We start from the raw sequence: 18,214 nt of genomic DNA, 5'->3' as shown, positions 1-18,214 counted from the left end.
GGGGGAGAACGGCGCGCCGGGAGGCCGGCGCCGGCGGCGCTTACAGCGATGTCGGCCTTGACGGAGTCCTGGCCAGCGAAGACGCCGACGAAGCCCGCGCCAGCGGCGGAAGCCTTGGCGGCGACGACCGCCTGCTTGACGCCCTCGCGCGTGGCGTCGTGCTCCTCGGAGACGTGGGCCTTGACCGGGGTCGTCACGCACTCGTTGAGCATCTTGCCGAGGGAGTTCGGCGAGAGGGAGGAGCCGCCCGACGCGATCGGGCGGCGGCGACCGGGCAGAAGCCTTCGGGCACCTTGGTGGCCTTCGAGCCCGCCTGAAACCGCAGGCACGCCAGGGGTGCTTGGGGGCACGCCTGGGGTGCTTGGGGGCAGGAGTCGAGAGGGAAGAGAGGGAGGGGGTCGAAGGAGGAGGGGCAGGCCTGGTGGCTTCGGAAGGTCGATTTGAGGAGGGCCTGCATGCCCGAGAGGCTGTCGGCGGTGAGGGGGATGAGGAAGATGGACTGCTTGCCGTCGCTGGCGACGTGCGTCATGATGGAGTCGTACTACGTCGTGCAGACGGGCGCTCGGGTGAGCGTCACAAAGCAAGGCGTGAGTCAGCGAGAAGCCTCCCCTGGTAACTGATCTTACCGCCGCTGCACCAGCGACGCAAAGATGGGCGCGTCCGCCTCCTCGACGGCGGCGGCGAGAGTCGCGCTCGCGCTCGCGCACATGCAGACGGTGCGAGCGTCGCCGAGCCCGAGGATGTGGCCGATGACGGCGGCGGGCAGGCTTGAGAAGGGGTCCTCGAATCCAGCAGACATATCAGGAAAGGTGCAAGTCGGCGTCCGTGTCAAGAAAACAATCAGCTAATGCCGACCGATCTGTCTCTTTCCTTTTCGTCACCATCGCATTTCCCGACACTCCTCTGCCCCTCCTTCCCCGCCCTTGCCTCCGCCACCGCCCTTGCCGCCGCCTTCTCCGCCGCCCCCCCCCCCCCCCACACCGCCGCCACTGGCCATCGACTCCACCATCGCCACCGCTCCTCCAGCGAGCCCACCACCCTCGCCACCGCTACCGCTGCCCTCGCCACCGACGTCCTCGCCACCGCCGTCGCCGACCCACCCTAGTCCTGAAAAAGAATTCCGCGGGCGCAGTAACCCTGTGTTAGAGCCATAGACTGCATGCAGGATGCAGACTCTCGCGGGCTCTTTCCGCAGCAGCTTGTGAGGGGACACAAACGCACTTACAAGTCGTTTCGAGGTCCTCGATACAGCAACGTACGACCCGACGTACAACGTAGCTCCTCTCTCTCCCTACACGTATAGTGCACACATGCTGGGTCGCGAAAGTACTGTGTGGGAGGTGACAACGCAGGCAGACAAGCAGACAAGCAGCAGACAGCGCTGTGTGCCTGCTTGCTCTCGCTTCTGGGCGAGCATCATGAATAGTCAACAAAGCTCCAGCCGGAGGGTACCGATGAGGAATGGGCGGGGCCTTTGAGTACAGCATCTTCTCGGCGAGCATCATGAGTAGTCAACAAAGCTCAAGCCCGGGGAGCGCATGGCGAGGTAGTCAACTGGGGCCCTTCGAGACTCCCTTTGAGCAGCGCTTGAGATCAGGCCAGACTGGTTGTCGAATACCGCCCCAGCTGCGCCATTAGCGTGTCCACCTGCTGCGCCAGCGTGCCAGTGCCCGTGATGCCCATGGCCTCGTTGCACGCCGCCACGGTCGTGGCAAGGGGCGACGAACCGTCAACCTTGAGCTGCTCGGCGATGATGTCCACCTTTTGTGCCATCGTGAGTGTTTCGACGTCCGCGTTGCTGATGGGCACACCTTGCGCCACCTTGGCAACCACCGAGTTCGGTGGCTGATCAGCGCGCTTCTTCTTGTAGCAAACGTAGCCAACGCCGAGGAGGCCCGCAATGACGGCCACCCCTACCACGGCCGCTGCAATAGCGACCACAGGAGAGCCGCCGCTTTGAGTAGACGAGCTCTCCTTCTCGACCTCGACCGCAACGGTAGTGTCGACGGATGCCCCCACCACAGCAAGGATAGGCCCCATCTGAGCATCGAAGGCATCCAGGCCATTAGCCCCAGAGTACTGTTCGAGGCTGCTCTGGGCCGAGCTGGCTTCCGACTCCGTGACCACCGGGAACTTGGCAACGATGATGACGCTTCCGGCGGTGATATCGAGGGTCGAACCGAGAGGCACGGAGGCAAAGCCGGCCAGCTGGGCAAGCTTCTCGAGGATGGCCCCCTTGGTGGCGTCGTCAAAGTCGCTCACGTCGCCGCTCGCGGTGAAGGAGGCGACGACCTGGAACGAGTTCGGCTCCCCTGATGGCGAGGTCGACGCCGACGGTGGCGGCGATGGCGAAGCCGACGGCGGTGGCGATGGCGAAGCCGACGGCGGCGGCGACGGTGGCGACGGCGGCATCGGCGGCGACGATGGGGAAGGCGGCGAGGGAGGGGGGGCAATTGGCGGTGTTGGTGGTGACGGCGACGGCGGTGGCGACGGCGGTGGTGGTGATGGCGACGGCGGGGACGGCGGCGGCGGCGACGGCGACGGCGGTGGTGACGAAGGGGGTGGCGATGGCGACGGCGGGGATGGCGGTGGCGGCCGTGGGGGTGGAGACGGCGGCGGCGGGGACGGTGGTAGCGATGGAGGGGGTGGTGATGGCGACGGCAACCGTGGGGGAGGTGGTGATGGGGGCGTGGAAGGCGGCATTGCCTCGCATTGTCCATTCGCATACGTGCTCCACGATGTTGCCATGCCACCCAGTGCCTCATCTTCATTCACCGTGTTTTGGCCTCGGTACTCTAATTTGAACGATAGCTGCACCTGCGAGATCTTTGCAAAGTCTGCTGCCGTCCACTGTCTTGTAGTCTGAACTCGCCACGTGCCGTACGGCGAGTAAAAGATGTACTTGTCGTCTCTGAGCTCGTCACGGTCTTCGACCTCGCACGGCACTTTAGGAGAACCGATTGCCCATCGCATCGCTCCAAACGATTTGGGTTCGTGTGTAAACGTGACCTCGTCGCCGGCGCTGTTCGTGAAGATGGACTCCGGCCCCTTGGTGAGCTCCGCGCTCACGAAGCCATCCGGCGCGTCGGTGGGGAACGGTAGCAGGTACACCCGCAAATCTTCAATCTTTGAGCCCCAGAAGAAGCCAGGTGGCGCTGGCGGCGGCTTGGGTACCACGAAAGTAGCCGACCCGGTGTTGTGCAGGGACGCAAACTCGGTCGGGTGAGAGGCCGCAGTGAAGGTGAAGGTACGCGACGTCGAATGCTTTGGCACCATGCCGTGATCGAGCAGCGTAGAGATCTCGTCGCCTTTTAGTTTCTGAAGGGCTTTGCTTACATCTGATGCGGGCGAATTGAGACCAAGGGACATGAACTCGCATGCAGCGTCATCCCCGGGCTGGCTGCAGAACTGAGGCTCGAGGCGGTAGTACCGATATTGCGTGAGTAGTCGTTGCGCCTTCGCCATAAACTGCACCATGGCACGCTGCCTCTGTGCCTCGAGAGTCGCCACTGCAAGCTGGGCATACGCCATGCCATTGTCTGCGCTCTCGTCGCAGGAGTCAGCGTCAAGACACGGTGTCTCGCGAATGATCGCCCGAGCCTTGCTGAGCTGATCTCTGTCAACCAGCTGGTTCACCCGGTCGCTCGCTAGCTTCATCGTTCCGTCGGCAACGATGCGTGCGCCTGCCCATTGACTGTCGGTAATGTCAGGCAAGCGATTGCTTAACGCGGCCTGCAGCTCCTGCAATCGAGTGGAATTGGGAACGGTTGGCACGGCTTCGCCCACAGATGCCTCGCCGTTATCCTTGATGTCACTTTCCGTCGTATTGAGCAAGAGGGTCCAGTCGCTCAGACTCTCCAAGTCCACGAGGGCGTCCTGAAGACCTGTGGAACTAGGCTCGTTCAGGCGCCGCCCAAAGAAACCCCCGATCCAGGTGAGCACCTTGCCGGCAGCCGCGGTCACCGTCTCAACCACCTTCTTCGCAACCTTGACGACCGCTTTTGCTCCGATCATGACTTCTTCCCACATATCGGCGAGCAGTCCAAGGCATGTCTGCGAGGGGCGCACAGACATTGTGAGTACAGTGTGTGAGTACATGCCTATATAGTGCGTCTATTGGTCACCGAGATCGAATCCCCCTGCACGCGAGTCAGCGCCGCGGGTCCCGGATTGCCTCCACCACCCACAGCCTGGTTGTTGATTGGCCTCGTTCTTGGCGCATTGAGGAAGCTGTCGGGGTCGGCGTCACACCACTCAAGTTCGCTCGTGCTGCTGCCAAATTCATAGAGTGTCGACCACTCGGCCAGCACAAAGTTGGGGTCGCCCAAGAATTTTGGCATGAACTCCTGAAGTGACTTTTGCAGCCTCTCGCAGCCAGCCTCCAGATCTGTACACGGATCGTTCTCGCTACCTGTGATTGCGCGCCACGCACACGCAACCTCGGGCCTTTCGAGTATCACGCTCAACTTGTCGCATACGAGGCCGACGGCGATCGAACACGCCTCGCCGGCGAGCTTAGCAGGGTTGAGCAGATTGGGAAGGGAGAGCCCACCGCCAACAACCAATCCGAGATCGGCGGTCAGCTCTCCGCTGATGCATGCTGAGTCCTCGTCTCTGGAGATCGCCGCTTCGGCGAGCAGCCGAGCTCTGAGCATGGCCTCAAGCTCGAGCTTCACGCCGAGAATCTCGAATGTGAGCACCGGGCCCAACTTGACAGTCACGTTCGCGGCAACCCCACCTTCCAGCTCGAGCTTCTTGGTCACCTCAGGCTCGCCGTCTGCCCAAACAAGGTCAACTGTAGTCCCCTCGGTCGACGAGTGCTGGACAAAAGCTTCTTCGATGCCAAAGAACTGGTCGAAGCTGAACTCCGCGTTGAACGCCTGAGACGTTTCGACGTCGATTGCAATCGTTGCCGTCGCCTGAAGCTTCACGAGTACTGGGATGGGCATTGGTCCCGCCATGAGCACCTTTTGCAGTAAGATGTACGGATCGCAGGCCCCCTCCTTCCCCATATCTTCGACTGGGCACACGTTCCTCCCATCGTTGAGAACGAGCGTCTTCTCGACGTGTGCCCGGGTCGCCGAGCTGGACTTCAAGGTCGCGCTGAGGCCGAGAGCGATGCCCGCCTCGCTCAGCTCGCCACGATACACCCCATGCGTCACATCCGCGGTGATAGCCACTCCAAACTTTGGCGTGACGTGGCCCTCAAGCTCGAGCAGGACTCCTGAGCTGACAGCAATGCCAAGCTCCGATAGTGCAACGTCGCTGTCAGTGGAGGCCTCGGCGTCGTACTTGAGAGCGACATTGATGCCAAAGCGACGTTCCACGGCGAGGCATGAACCCCCTCCGATGCGGATGACGCACGGTGTGCTGGGATCGATACATTCTGGCAGCCCTTCAAAACACGACTTGGGCTCGCATTCGTAGGCGTCTTTGTCAGCCTCCTCGTCGGCCAGGTCATTCCGCAGAGCGCCGCAGCCTTCCGGCAAGTCATACGCTTCGCGAAGGCACTCGAAGTAATCCTCGACGACGTTCCCCAGCCACTCGAACGCGGCAGGAACACAGCTGTCAATCACCTTGCCGGCGAGGCTCGCTCCCGCCTGAAGCGACCCGAAGAGCCCCGCGCTGGCGCTCACCTCCTGCGTGGCCTGCTGCTCGACGGCGAGGCCATTTGTCCGAATCCAGTCGTCGATGATTGATTGCGTGCTCTCCAGGAACACGCGCATCGGTGGGTTGCAGGTCTGATCTCCAGTATCGTCTGAGCACAAGTGTCTCCAGCGCTCGTAAACATCGAACGACTTCGACGTTTCCGCACACACAGAAGCCGCAGCGCACGAGCGCACGGAGGCGAGGAAGACCTCGGAGCTCGTCGCCCAGTGCACTAGCCCCAAATCGGCGAGAAGGCCGACAAGCTCGTTGAGGCTAATTCGATCGTCGCGGTTGATATCAAAGCCGGGGCCGTCCGCCTCGAACCTTTTCTCGATGTCGTCGAGTCGCGCCTCTACGCTCGCAAAACGTGCGAGCACGGTCGCGTTCAACGTGGTGATGCGGGCGTCGGTTTCATCTCGCAAGTCCTGGACCTCTTGCAGCAGCGTAGAATTGAGGTACGTGAGACGATCGGCGAGGTACTCGACGGCGCTGATCGTGCTCACGTTCAGCGTGCTCACGCGCGCATCGAGGCCGTCCATCCGTACGTTGGCCAGGTCCACGCGCTGCCCGAGGGCTGCCGTCGTGTCGACTAGCTCTTCCTTCAGGTAAAGCATAAAGCCGCGGTCCTGCAGCTGCTCAGCATGCAGTTCGAGGATAGATGTTTCGGCCTCGGTAATGCGATCGGCATTTTTCTGAATCTCGGCGTCCAGCTTCTGGATCTCGGCCGACACGTCATCCCGCAGCTCCTGCAGACCCTGTCGGAAATCGTCGCCCAGGTCGGCATCTGCAATCTTGCCGATCAAGGCATCTTGCTTGGACTCATAAGAGCTGACCAGGCCCTGGTCTACGTCGAGCGCGCTCTGGTATATCCCGTAGCTGAGAGTGGCGACGGTGTCTGGGCTCAGGCCGAAGAGGCGGTGGCCACGCTGCAGGGCCTCGTAACCGGCACACGCGCTGGCAGAGATGTCTGCCTGGACGTCGCTGCCGCTCCCGTGCGTCGAGATGAAGTCGCATGCGGCAGACATGTCCCCAATAGCGGTATCGCTGTTCTTGAGCACGGCCATCCGAGCGCTATTGTCGAGCCGTTGCAGACGAAACGTGCACACGTCGACGGCGTCGAAGGCGTTCGGCGAGTCGCACTGTGGCACGTTGCACTCGGGGTAGCAGTTGCAACCGATCGGTCCGACGACTGATGTGACGTCGTCTGCCCCACACTCGAACTGCATCGCGTAGGTGCACTCTGGGGTGCACGCGGGCGGCGCAGGCGGCGGCGACATCGGAGGTGGCGGGGGTAGCGGCGGCAGCGAAGGCGGAGGTGGCGAGGGGGAAGCTGCTGGCAGGCAGTTGCCGCCCTCGTCGTACACGCGCGCGCCACAGTCGGTGCAGTCGGTGCCGCAGACGCATCGTTGTGGTCTGTTCGCCAGTCCCGTACCAGATGCTTCGCCGTCCTCGCAGAATTCGTTCTTGCCCGCGGAGGCGCCACCGTCGTAGGTGCAAGTGTCGTCACAGATTGCGACTGCCGCTGGCGGCGTACGAGGAGGCGGCGAGGGTGGCGGCGCCGAGGGCGGCGCCGAGGGTGGAGGCGGTGAGGGCGGGGGCGACGGGGGCGGCGGCGATGGCGGCGGGTTCGTTGGTGGCGGCGGGCTGGGGCTGACTGGGTCGGCCAAGATTCTGAACCCGACGCTGGCCGAGCAGTAGCTCTGCGAGCCAGTCCGGCAGCAGTAGTCGCCACAGTTAGTTACAATATTTCCGTCATCGCAGCTTCTGATTCGTGTGTAGTAACTGCTTTTGCACTTGTCACCAAAGCAGTCCGTGTCGCAATAGCATCCTTGATAATCCTCCGCGTCACTGCATGCGAGCATGAGCGTGATGGAGTCGGCGTCTCTTGTGGCTGTCAGCGAGTCCAAGTACAACGGATTGTTGTTGTCAAGACCACACTCAAACGAGTGTTCACCACTGGTTCCGGGAGTATTGACGGAGTTGGTGCAAAGTATGTAGTTGGCGTTTTCGTTGCCAACACGGTAGAGCAGCTGGACTTCGTTATCTCTTGGGTTCCGCGAAAAGTAGTCCACAATCAGCCTTTGGTTCGTCATTGGCACGCCTCGGCTCCGGTTCAAATCCGAGCAGCTCTTGATGTCAACAGAAGAGCCTTGATATAGTGCGTAGCTGACACCAGCCTCGCACAGCACGCGCGACGGCGGCGGCGGCGGCGGCGGCGGGGATGGCGGCAGGGACGGCGGCGGGGTTGGCGGGGACGGCGGCGGCGGTGGCGGGGATGGGGGCGACGGAGGTGGCGACGGAGGTGCAAGCAGCGAGAACGAGACGTCGTCCAGCGCCATGTCCGACCTGTAGTCCGATCCCGTCAAGCCATTGAAGCGCACTTGCGTCGTTGAGGCGGGCAGCACGACGGCAGCGTCGAGCCAGAGGTTGCCCTGGTCTCCGGTCGCGCTCCAAAGCGTCGACCAGCCGTTCACGTCGTCGCAGGCCTCGACAGAGAGGGTGCCCATGTCTGAGCCTCGCATGTGGTAGAAGAAGGAGAGGGTGGCGTCCTGCTGGAGCGAGAAGCGCGGGCTCTCGAGCCGGTGCAGCTCGTTGGGGCGGTCAGAGGCCTCGGTGTAGATGTAGGAGCCCGAGCCGGTGGTGTGGTCGCTGCTCGGGCCTGTGCCTGACGATGGCGTGCCGTCACTCGTTCGGGTCCAACTGTAGCCGTCCGGTGCAGTATCAATCCAGCCGCACTTGTCCGTTTCGAAGCTGCAGTCGATCAACTCCGTGATGGGAGGTGGCGGAGCCAGAGGCGGCAGCGGCGGGGGTCTTGGCGGCGATTGTGGGTTGGGTGGCGGCGACGGTGACGGCGGCATGAGGGGCGACGGCGGCGCAGCAAAGCATTGGCCGCACTCAGTACACACCTGGGAGGCTGTGAGGCCGCCGATAGAATCGGTGCAGAATCCAGAGTTGCCACCGTCCGAGGCGTACGTGACGCAACCGCCGTAGCCGGCATCCCAGCCAAACCGGTTACCTTGGCATGGCTGCGACGGGTTTGGCGAAGGCTCCGGTGACGGCCCCTCGGCAAGCGCACGACGGCTTGGCGCCGCGGCCGCGAGGTTCTCGGCAAGAATCTGCAGGAGAAGCACCTGCAGCATTCCTGCGAGCCTGCGCAAGGCGAGACAATGGTCAATGGTCAAAGGGCTTACTATCAGCGTAGGGAAGCGACAGCACGGAATAGCTAGACGGCGAATGAGTACTGGCGGCGCACCGCGCAGCTCGTGCCGTGCTCCTCAAGGTCTTGATTCTGTGAGGGCGAGTGGTCGGCGTAAAGGATTTGGCGAGGTTTTGCCAAAACGTCAGAGAGATAGGAATCCAAGGAGGGGGTCGTGTGATGAGATCCTCGCGAGTGGAGTGTTGTGTGGCTCGCGGGTGGCTCGCAGGTGGGGCAGACCAGATGTAGCGAAGAGGGCGCCGCGACCGACGAAGACCAACAGGGCAAGGAGAGCGACGGCGCGACGGCGTGACACCGATGAGGGCGTATCACTTGATGCAGAGGGCGTTTTTCCGATGAGGGCGTATCACTTGATGCAGAGGGCGTTTCCTGCGCGATCTGTTATGGTGGTTCAAAGTTTCAAGGGAGTTTAAAGTACGTTGGGGGGACAGCTTTGGGAGAGATTTTCAATACCAAACAACTCTAACACTCACACGTCATTTGGGGCCTGGAGCCCTGTTCACGCGCGCGCGAGACTTGACGGTCGACTTCAAGAGACAGAGATCTCTTCTCTTCGACTTCAATTGTGGCGTTTTTGGACGATCGTTTTTGGCGCATCGTCCATCGGAACGCGCACTGTCCAATGACCAATTATCAGCAATGCGCGTCCGCGGTCATGCGTACCACGAGCAGTCGCGATACAATCCGTCATGCCCGCCTCGCGCTCCCGCGCCAACGCCGCGCTCCGCACGCCGCCGCCGTCTGCTGGCAGCGCAAGTCCCAAGAACGTCCTCAAGGCGGCTGCGGACGGCCGCGTGGGACCGGTGCGACTATGGCTGAATGACGGCGGGAAGGCCGACAAGCTCTTCAACGCTGAGTTTCAGTACGGCCAGATCCCACGCACCCTGCTGATGCTCGCCGCACATCACGGGCACGCGCAGATGGTCGAGCTCCTCCTGAAGCGTGGCGCAGATATCAACCTGCAAACCGCCGACATCAACCTGCAGAACAGTTGCACTGCGCTCAACACTGCCGCCTTCCGTGGCCACGAGCGAATGGTGGAGATGCTGCTGCAGCACGGTGCGGAGTTGAACCACAGGACTCCGCCGCCTGGTCGGCGCTGGCAGCGGCTGCCAAAGGAGGAAAAGAGCGGGTGGTCGACCTGCTGCTGCGGCGTGGCGCGGAGATCGACCTGCAGAACAAGAACGGTGACACCCCGCTGATTCTCGCCACCTACTTCAACCAACCCGCCGTCGTGCTCCGCCTTCTGCGGGCGGGCGCAGACATGACGTTGCGCGATGTGGACGGCAAGACGGCGCTGCAGTGGGCCAAGGAGAAGGGCCACGCCGAGTGCGTCCAGGCCTTCAGGGCATATCTCGGGGAGGTGGCGGCGCGCCGGAGCAAGGCAGCGTCGGCCGAGGCGGGAGGCGCAGGCGCAGCGGTGGGTGCAAGTGCCGCGGCCTCTGCTTCGAGCGGCGAGGGTGGCTTGGAGGCCAAGCCGAGCAGCGCAGCGGTGCCAGAGGAGGTTGCGCAAGCGGCTCGTCGAGGCGAGGAGGCGGTTGTGCTGGCGTGGCTCGACGGCGGCGGGCGGGTCGACGCGACGTTCGAGTTCGTCTTTTCGAACGGCCCTGTGAGCGGCATCACGCTGCTGATACTCGCAATGACCTGCGGCCACGAGGGACTGGCCGAGGCACTGCTCCAGCGTGGCGCGGATGTCTCGTTGCAGGCCAGCGACGGCGACACCGCGATGATGGCCGCCGCCGCGAATGGCTTCGAGAAGGTGGTCGAGTTGGCGCTGCGGCACGGCGCGGAGATCAACGAGCAAGAGCCTCTCGGCGGCACCGCGCTGATGGGCGCCGCTAGCGGTGGCCACGAGAAAGTGGTCGACGCACTGATCAGGCACGGCGCGGCGATCGACCAGCAGTCCAACACCGGCGACACCGCGCTGATTCTCGCCGCTTTCAACGGCCACCCCGCCGCCCTCCTCTGCTTGCTGCGGGCGGGCGCAGACGTGACGCTGCGCACTACGGGTGGCAAGACCGCGCTGCAGCTTGCCAAGGACAAGGGCCACGCCGGGTGCGTGCGCGCCCTCGCGGAGCATGCGGCGGCCGAGAAGGCGGCGGAGAAGGCGGCGGAGGAGGCGGCGTGGGCCGCAGGAGCGGCGGAGAGGGAGGCGCAGAGGGCGGCGGAGGAGAAGGAGGCGGCGCGGCACGCCGAGGAGCTGCTGGCGGAGGTCGAGGCGGAGAAGCGCGCCAAGGGCAAGAAGGGCAAGAAGAAGAAGAAGGGCGGCGGGGCGGGCGCGGCGGGGCCGTCGCAGGAGCCCGAGGAGAGTGCCGAGGCGCCGTCGGAGGCAGACGCAGCCGAGGCGGCGAAGAAGGCCGAGGAGGCGAGGCTTCTCCTGCTTCTCGAGACGCTCACAGAGGAGAGGATGCGGCTCGGTATCACGCCGGAGAGCCAGGCAGCGGCGTCGGCAGGGGTGGCCGAGGCGGCGCGCTTGGACGCTGCGGCGGACGAGGCGGAGGAGGAGGCGGAGGCGGAGGCCGAGGCCGAGGCGGCGGCCGAGGCGGCGCTGGCTGTGGCCGAGGCTGCACGGGCGGAGTCCAGGGCGGCGCAGGCGGAGGCCAGGGCGGCGCTGGAGGAGGCCAGGGCGGCGATGGAGGAGGTCGTGGCGGCGCTGGAGGAGGCCAAGGCGGCGATGGAGGAGGCCAAGGTGAAGCTGAGCGGGGCCGACTCGGCCGTTGAGGGGGTCGAGACGGCGCGCGCGGCGGCGTTGTCCGCCGCCAAGGAGAGGCGCGCGGCCACACTGCCGCTGCGATGGCCAAGGCGGCCGCTGCCAGGATGGCGGCGGAGGCGGCCGGGCGCTCGTAGGGAGCTGCCGAGGGGAAACGCGTGGCCGCTCTCGGTACGTGTACGGGGAAGCTCGAGGGCTCTCTGGGGGCTGTGACGCCGCAGTGCGGTGTGGGGGGACGAGACCAACCAGCATGCATACCGCTAGTTGCGCCCAGAGAGCTCTGCGTGGTTCCTGACTGATCCCGGGGGGGGGGGGTGTCGGCCATGACTTTAGATGTGCAGGGCGAAGGGGGGGTACCGAGCAGTGTGCGGCCGCTCCAGCGGCAGCGCGGCGCCGCGGGGGGAGTCAGACTCCCCGCGGCCTACAAAGTATGCGCCCCCGTCCACATCCCTTTGCATGGAGAAGAAAGAAACCGAAGGTCGCCGACGGTCCTCGGCGTCCTTGCCTCGGGTGATCTCGAGCTCGTGCGGGGGAAGAGAGCGCGCCTTGATGCGAGCCACCTCCGGCGCCGCCGCCTTGAGGTACTCGTCGCGCGCCAGCAAGTCGCGGTCGCAGGTCTGCGCGCGGCTTTCGGCGCGCGCCAGCTCGGCGACGGCGGCGCGCAGCTCCTCGGAGGCGTCTGCGCGGCGGGAGGCCTCGTGGTACGCGCCCGAGACGGCCTGCTGCGCCTGCGAGTGCGCGTGCTGGCTCGACCGCATCAGCTCGACTGTGCCCTCCCGCACTCCGGGGAGGTCCGCCTCTGCCCGCGCCGTCGGACTGTGCAGCGAGAGGGCAGACGCGCCGACAGCCACCAGCAGAGCGAAGGCGGCCATCGCCATCGGCAGCCACACCATCGTCCCGCCTCTGCCTCCGCCGCCGCCACCACCACTGCCGCCGCCGCCGCCGCCGCCGCCGCCGCCGCCTCGTCGCCGTGCGGCGCGCGGCCTTCTGCCGCCAGGTCCCTCCGTCTGCTGGTTTGGAGACGCTGGCGGGGCCGCACCACTACGTTCACCCGGTCACGGAGGCGGAGGTGGAGGAGGAGGTGGCGGCGGTGGCGGTGGCGGACGCGCTGACTGTCTCGGGTTCTCAGATGCGGGTGAGCTCATCGACGGCGGAGGAGAGCCTTGCGAGTTCGAGAAGCTGCTCTCAAGGGTGTGCCTCAGTGACGATGACGCGCCGCTCACCGCGGACCGGCGAGCGAGCTCCTCAAGCTCCGCGGCGCGGCTCATGGTGGCGGCACGTTGCTCACCACCGCCTCGGTGTTGCTCACCAACCGCGCGATGGCTGGATTCGGGACATGGGCTGGGTGGGTATTAAATTTTGGCGGAGCTATTTTGACAAAGGAGAAAACGTAATTTTAGGAACGTTACTTAGGTAAAATCAAAACGGTGACGCAGGAGCGCGCTCCCTGTGCATGGCGATCGGCGAGCAGCGAGCAGGGTGGCGTGGGGCGGTGGGGCGCTGCCCCTCACTCATGCCCCTCACTCATGCCCGCTCTCGCTGGTGCCGAGCGACGAGCAGGGCTGGGGGGGCGCTGCCCCTCATTCATGCCACCTCCGCCCGGACCTTCTCAAGCTCCGTGTCGCGCGCCGCCACCGTCCCTTTGAGCTCCGCCACCTGGTCGAGCGCGTCGCCGAGCAGCCCCTTGGCCACGCCCAGGTCGCGCAGCTGCTCCACGCCGCCGCTCGCCCGCACCTCGGCGGCGTGGTCGGCCACGTAGCGGCGGCACTGCGCGAGGAGCCGCCCGTCGCCCGTCGTGTGCGCCGCCTCGAGCAGCGGCACGGCGCTCGCCGGCCCGACGCTCTCCTGCAGCGCCTGCGCGCAGAGCAGCTCGAGGCGCGGCACCTGGTACATCTGCGCCAGCTCCCGCAGCAAGAGCGCGCGCCGCGCCTGCTCGCCCTCCCCCTCGCCGAGGTCGAGCTGGTCGGTGCAGAGGTAGTCGATGAAGGCGGTGAAGCTGGCGAGGTCCGTCTTGGGCACCGTGATCTCGGCGGCGTCGCGCTCCTTCATGCCGATGCCAAACATCGTCCGAAAGAACACGGACCGCACGCAGAGGACGTTCTTGCTCACGTGCTCGACGCGCTGCTCCTCCTTTCCGACCAGGAAAGTGACCTGGCCCTGCGGGAGGGAGGCGTCGCCCCGCATCTTCTTCAGGTCTGCCACGAGGGTCGAGGGCGGCACCACAATCGGCGCAAAGGAGGGTGGCGGAGGAGGCGCAGCCACGCAGACCTGGCGGAGAGCCGACTTCTTTGTGCGGACCAGAAGAGTGCTGCCATCGGTGCTGATGGCGATGTCGTATGGATTGTTGAACTGCGCCGCGCCGCCCACGCCATCCGCGCTGCCTTCGGCGCCGCTGCCCGCGACAGTCGTCACCGCGCCAGTCGCCACCTCCACCCGCCGGATCTTGTGGTTCCTGAAGTCCGCCACAAACAGCGCGCTGCCGTCCGGGCTGAGGGCGATGCCGCCTGGGCCGTCGAACTCCGCCGCGCCGCCCACGCCATCCGCGTCGCCTCGTTCGCCGCTGCCCGCGACAGTCGTCACCGCGCCCGTCGCTACCTCGACACGCCGGATCTTCTTGTTCCAGCAGTCCGCCACAAACAGCGCGCTGCCGTCGGGGCTGATGGCGATGCCGGCTGGGCGGTAGAACTCTGCCGCGCCGTCCACGCCGTCCGCGTCGCCTTGTTCGCCGCTGCCCGCGAGCGTAGTCACAGCGCGAGTCGCCACCTCCACGCGCCGGATCTTGTTGAAGTCCGTCACAAACAGCGCGCTACCGTCGGGGCTAATGGTGACGCCGTATGGGGCGTTGAATTGCGCCGCGTCTCCCACGCCATCAACGCTGCCAGCAATGCCACTGCCGGCGAACGTGCTCACCGCGCCCGTCGCCACCTCTGCCCGCTGGATCTTGTGGTTGCCGTGGTCCGCCAAAAACAGCGCGCTACCGTCGGGGCTGAGGACAATCCCGCGTATTTCCTCGCAGGTCGCGGCGGTGCGGATGCGCCCGGCCGCCGACACGTGCAGCACCGAGGCAGGAGTCGTGACGTACCAGCCGCCCGCGCGATCGCTTGCGACGGCACGCAGATGCAGCGATGCCGGAGGGCCGTCCTCGCCCTCGAGCGCCAGCGTGGTGACCTGGCCGACGACGCACGCGCCAAAGATGGGCGCCTCGAAGCCATCCGCGACCGGCACAGCCTTCTCGTCGTCCTCGCCCTCGCCGGCGGTGCGGGCGCGCTTTCGGGAGGTCATGGCGACCAAGGCCGCGTGACCAGCGGTGCAGGCGGGTTCGGTCCTAAGCATGTGCGGTATCATTTTCTTTACGTCTTGCCGGTGCGTTCGCACATCAGTTGCTACATACAGAGACACCCGGAGGTGAAAACGGAACGCCCCCGCCTGAGCCTCTGCTCTCAGCGCAGTGGAAACGTTAGCTCTCGCTCCGACGCTCCCCCATCCGGCACACCACCTCGCGGGAGCGCAGGGCGTGCCCCGCCAACCGAGCCGCCCGCAGTTCGCCCGAGCCACCCGCCCCGACTCCACAAGCACCGAACTCGCTCCTGCTTCCGCCGCCGCCGCCGCCACCGCCGCTCCCACCGCCGCCGCCGCCGCCGCCGCCGCCGCCGCTCCCGCCGCCGCCGCCGCCGCCGCCGCTCCCGCCGCTCCCGCCGCCGCCGCCGCCGCCGCCGCTCCCGCCGCTCCCGCCGCCGCCGCCCGCCCTCGGCCCCTTGCAGAGCCCGAGAGGAGAGAGCGCCCACGCGACCGAGAAGTGGAGCCTGTGCGAGGTTCCCCGAGATTCGCCGAGATTCCCCGAGATTCCCCGAGATTGAGCACGCGACCGAGAGGTGGAGGCTGTGCGTGCCAGGTCGCCGCCGGGTCACAGCCCTCCCGCGCAACCCTCCCGCGCAATTTGCGAGAGGAGAGAGAGAGTGTAGTGTCAACCCCCGTTTGATAGCCGAAATTTCTTTTTTCGCACAACACTGGGCACGGGACTGGCTCGCACTGGCACTAACGGCAGGTAAAATTCGAAGGTGTGCCGGTGATAGTACTAGCACGCGCCAGTTCGCACCTGTGTCGAGCCTGTGTGCTGTGAGAGAGAGTTGTCCTGTTTGAATTCTTTTTTCGAAGCCAAAGCGGGAGGCTGGCCGAGAAGAGAGAGGAGGCGCTCAGCATCCGCAACCCCGCCCCTCTGTATGCCCGGCCGGACGAAGGCAGGCTCGGCCGCATCCCGGCGCGGGCACGCTTCAACGGCGGCTACTGCTGCGCCGCTCGCGCTGCCGAAAAGGATCGAAGTGGCGGCGGAGAACGGCAAGGTCGACGTGGTGCAGACGTGGCTCGCCGGGGCTGGGCGGGCTGACGCGACGTGCGTGCATCTCGGTGTGAGCGGCTGTACGCTCCTGCTGATCGCCGCCGAACACGGCCACAAAGAGATTGTCGAACTGCTGCTGAAGCGCGGCGCGGAGGCGGACGCGCGGGACAGCGCAGGCAGCACCGCGCTGATGATGGCCGCCGCCAACGGCCACGAGCAGGTGGCCGAGATGCTGCTGCGGCACGGCGCAGAGATCAACCTGCAGGACCGCAAGCACGGCGTCACCGCGCTGATGTTCGCCGCGCACTGCTGCCGTCCCGCCATGGTGCTCCGCTTGCTGCGGGCGGGCGCAGACATGAAGCTGCGCGACGTGGACGGTGAGATAGCGCTGCAGATTGCCAAGCAGGAGGGCCACGCCGAGTGCGTCGAGGCCTTCAGGACGTATCTCGGGGAGGTGACGGCAGCTCGGATCAAGGCGCCGTCGGCCGAGGCGGGCGGCGCAGGGGCGGGCGGCGCACCCGCAGGCGAGGCGGAGGCGGGAGCCAGTGCCGCGGCGGCCTCTGCTTCGAGCGGCGAGGGCGCGGGGGCCGCGCCGGGCAGCGAGGCAGGGCCAAAGGAGGTCATGGACGCGGCTGAGGATGGCGATGAGGAGCCGGTGCTGGCGTGGCTCGACGGCGGCGGGTGGGTCGACCGAGTGCACCTTTGTTTGCGGCACTCGTGAGAGCGGCGTGACGCTGCTGATGGTTGCAATGACCAATGGCCACGCGGAGCTGGCCGAGGCGCTTCTGCGGCGCGGCGCGGATGTCTCGATGCAGAGCAGCAAAGGCGGCACTGCGCTGGGTCTCGCCGCTGTGAACGGCCATAAGAAGCTGGTCGAGCTGGCATTGCGGCACGGCGCGGAGATTGACCAGCAAAACAAGCTTGGCAGCACTGCGCTGATGGAGGCCGCCTACAGCGGCCACGAGCGGGTTGTCGACACGCTGATCCGGCACGGCGCGGAGATCGACATGCAGGACAACGACGGCGACACCGCTCTGATGGCCGCCGCTCTCGGGGGTTGCCCCGCCGTCGTGCTTCGCTTGCTGCGGGCGGGCGCAGATATGAAGCTGCGCTCGAGCGGCATGACGGCGCTGCAGATTGCCAAGGAGGAGGGCCACGCCGAGTGCGTGCGCGCCCTCAAGGAGCATGCGGCGGCCGAGAAGGCGGCCGAGAAGGCGGCGAAGGAGGCGGCGTGGGCTGCTGGGGCGGCGGAGAGGGCGGCGGAGAGGGCGGCGGCGGAGAAGGAGGCGGCGCGGCACGCCGACGAGCTGCTGGCGGAGGTCGAGGCGGAGAAGCGCGCCAAGGGCAAGAAGGGCAAGAAGAAGAAGAAGGGCGGCGGGAGCGGCGGCGCTGGGCCGTCGCAGGAGGCTGAGGCGCCGGCAGAGGCGGCGGCAGCCAAGCCCGCGCCGTTGGACAGGGAGGGGCTGCTCCGGCTTCTCGCGGAGCTCCACGAGGACAGGATCCGGTTCGGCATCACGGCGGAGACGTCGGTCGAGGGGCTGGCGGAGGCGCTGGGAGAGGCGGCGGGCGAGGCGAGCGAGGAGGAGGGCGAGGAGGAGACGGCGGAGGCGGCCGAGGAGGAGGGCGAGGAGGAGGGCGAGGAGGAGGGCGAGGAGGCGGCAGCGGAGGCGGCAGCGGAGGCGCGCTGGCAGGCTGAGGCGGAGGCTGCGGCTGTGGCAGCAGCAGAGGAAGAGGAGGCTGCCGCAGCGGAGGAGGAGGCGGCAGTAGCGGCGGCCGAGGCGGCAGTAGCGGCGGCAGAGGCGGCGCTCGCCGCAGCCAAGGCGAGGCGCGCGTCAGGTGCCGCTGCGAGGGCCAGGGCGCGGGAGGCGGCCTAGCCCGCGCGCAAGGACAGCTGGCGCAGTGGCAACCATGGGGAAGGGTCTCTCGTACTCTGGGGCGTGCGTTCTCTTGTGAGCGATCGTGGTTGTGGGCTGGGCCCCGCGCCGCGCGGGCGCGCGTGCAGTCCCTCGAGGTCCCGCCGGGGAGCTGCTCACACAGCCGTACGAGGGGTGGGCGGTGGCGCGGGAAAGTGGCATAGCCACAATGCCACAGAGTGCGAGCATGTCTGTGAGCGGTGATGCAGCCCGCTCGTGTGCACGGCGCGTGCAACGGGTTCTGCCCCAAGCCCACAAACCGGCCTGGAGTAAGAAGTGGGAGGGCTGCGGTATCTCGATAGAGATGACAGATGTGGTGCCCCGGCAGCCCCGGTTCGTATCTTTGTTTTAGGCTAACGCGGCGCGTGAAATTCTCAGCAGTAGACAAT

At 66.0% G+C, this 18,214-nt stretch overlaps 4 protein-coding genes across 4 annotated transcripts; all 4 read right to left on the bottom strand.

The window, feature by feature from the left end:
• Positions 1 to 1,223: 1,223 nt before the first annotated feature.
• EMIHUDRAFT_356396 (hypothetical protein) lies at positions 1,224 to 1,948 on the bottom strand. The gene has a single exon (XM_005768112.1). It carries the CDS (start codon positions 1,771 to 1,773, stop codon positions 1,594 to 1,596), a length of 180 nt encoding a protein of 59 aa, XP_005768169.1. The 5' UTR covers positions 1,774 to 1,948; the 3' UTR covers positions 1,224 to 1,593.
• A 986-nt stretch (positions 1,949 to 2,934) lies between these two features.
• EMIHUDRAFT_356395 (hypothetical protein) lies at positions 2,935 to 3,849 on the bottom strand (the record flags this gene model as incomplete). Its single annotated transcript, XM_005768111.1, has 1 exon — positions 2,935 to 3,849. A coding segment is annotated over exon 1 (710 nt), but the record flags the coding sequence as incomplete, so codon positions are not given.
• A 9,311-nt stretch (positions 3,850 to 13,160) lies between these two features.
• Positions 13,161 to 13,769, bottom strand: EMIHUDRAFT_356388 (hypothetical protein; the record flags this gene model as incomplete). Its single annotated transcript, XM_005768110.1, has 1 exon — positions 13,161 to 13,769. A coding segment is annotated over one exon (609 nt), but the record flags the coding sequence as incomplete, so codon positions are not given.
• A 72-nt stretch (positions 13,770 to 13,841) lies between these two features.
• On the bottom strand, positions 13,842 to 14,576 carry EMIHUDRAFT_44097 (hypothetical protein; the record flags this gene model as incomplete). Its single annotated transcript, XM_005768109.1, has 1 exon — positions 13,842 to 14,576. A coding segment is annotated over one exon (735 nt), but the record flags the coding sequence as incomplete, so codon positions are not given.
• Positions 14,577 to 18,214: the final 3,638 nt, after the last annotated feature.

This window comes from Emiliania huxleyi (assembly GCF_000372725.1).
Source record: "Emiliania huxleyi CCMP1516 unplaced genomic scaffold EMIHUscaffold_47, whole genome shotgun sequence".
In the NCBI taxonomy this organism is placed as follows: Eukaryota; Haptophyta; order Isochrysidales; family Noelaerhabdaceae; genus Emiliania; species Emiliania huxleyi.
This window is presented reverse-complemented; position numbering and strand designations above follow the sequence as displayed.

Bases quoted from the DNA above. Each gene is read 5' to 3' on its own strand.
- EMIHUDRAFT_356396 (XM_005768112.1), bottom strand. From the start codon at position 1,773: ATGGCACAAAAGGTGGACATCATCGCCGAGCAGCTCAAGGTTGACGGT.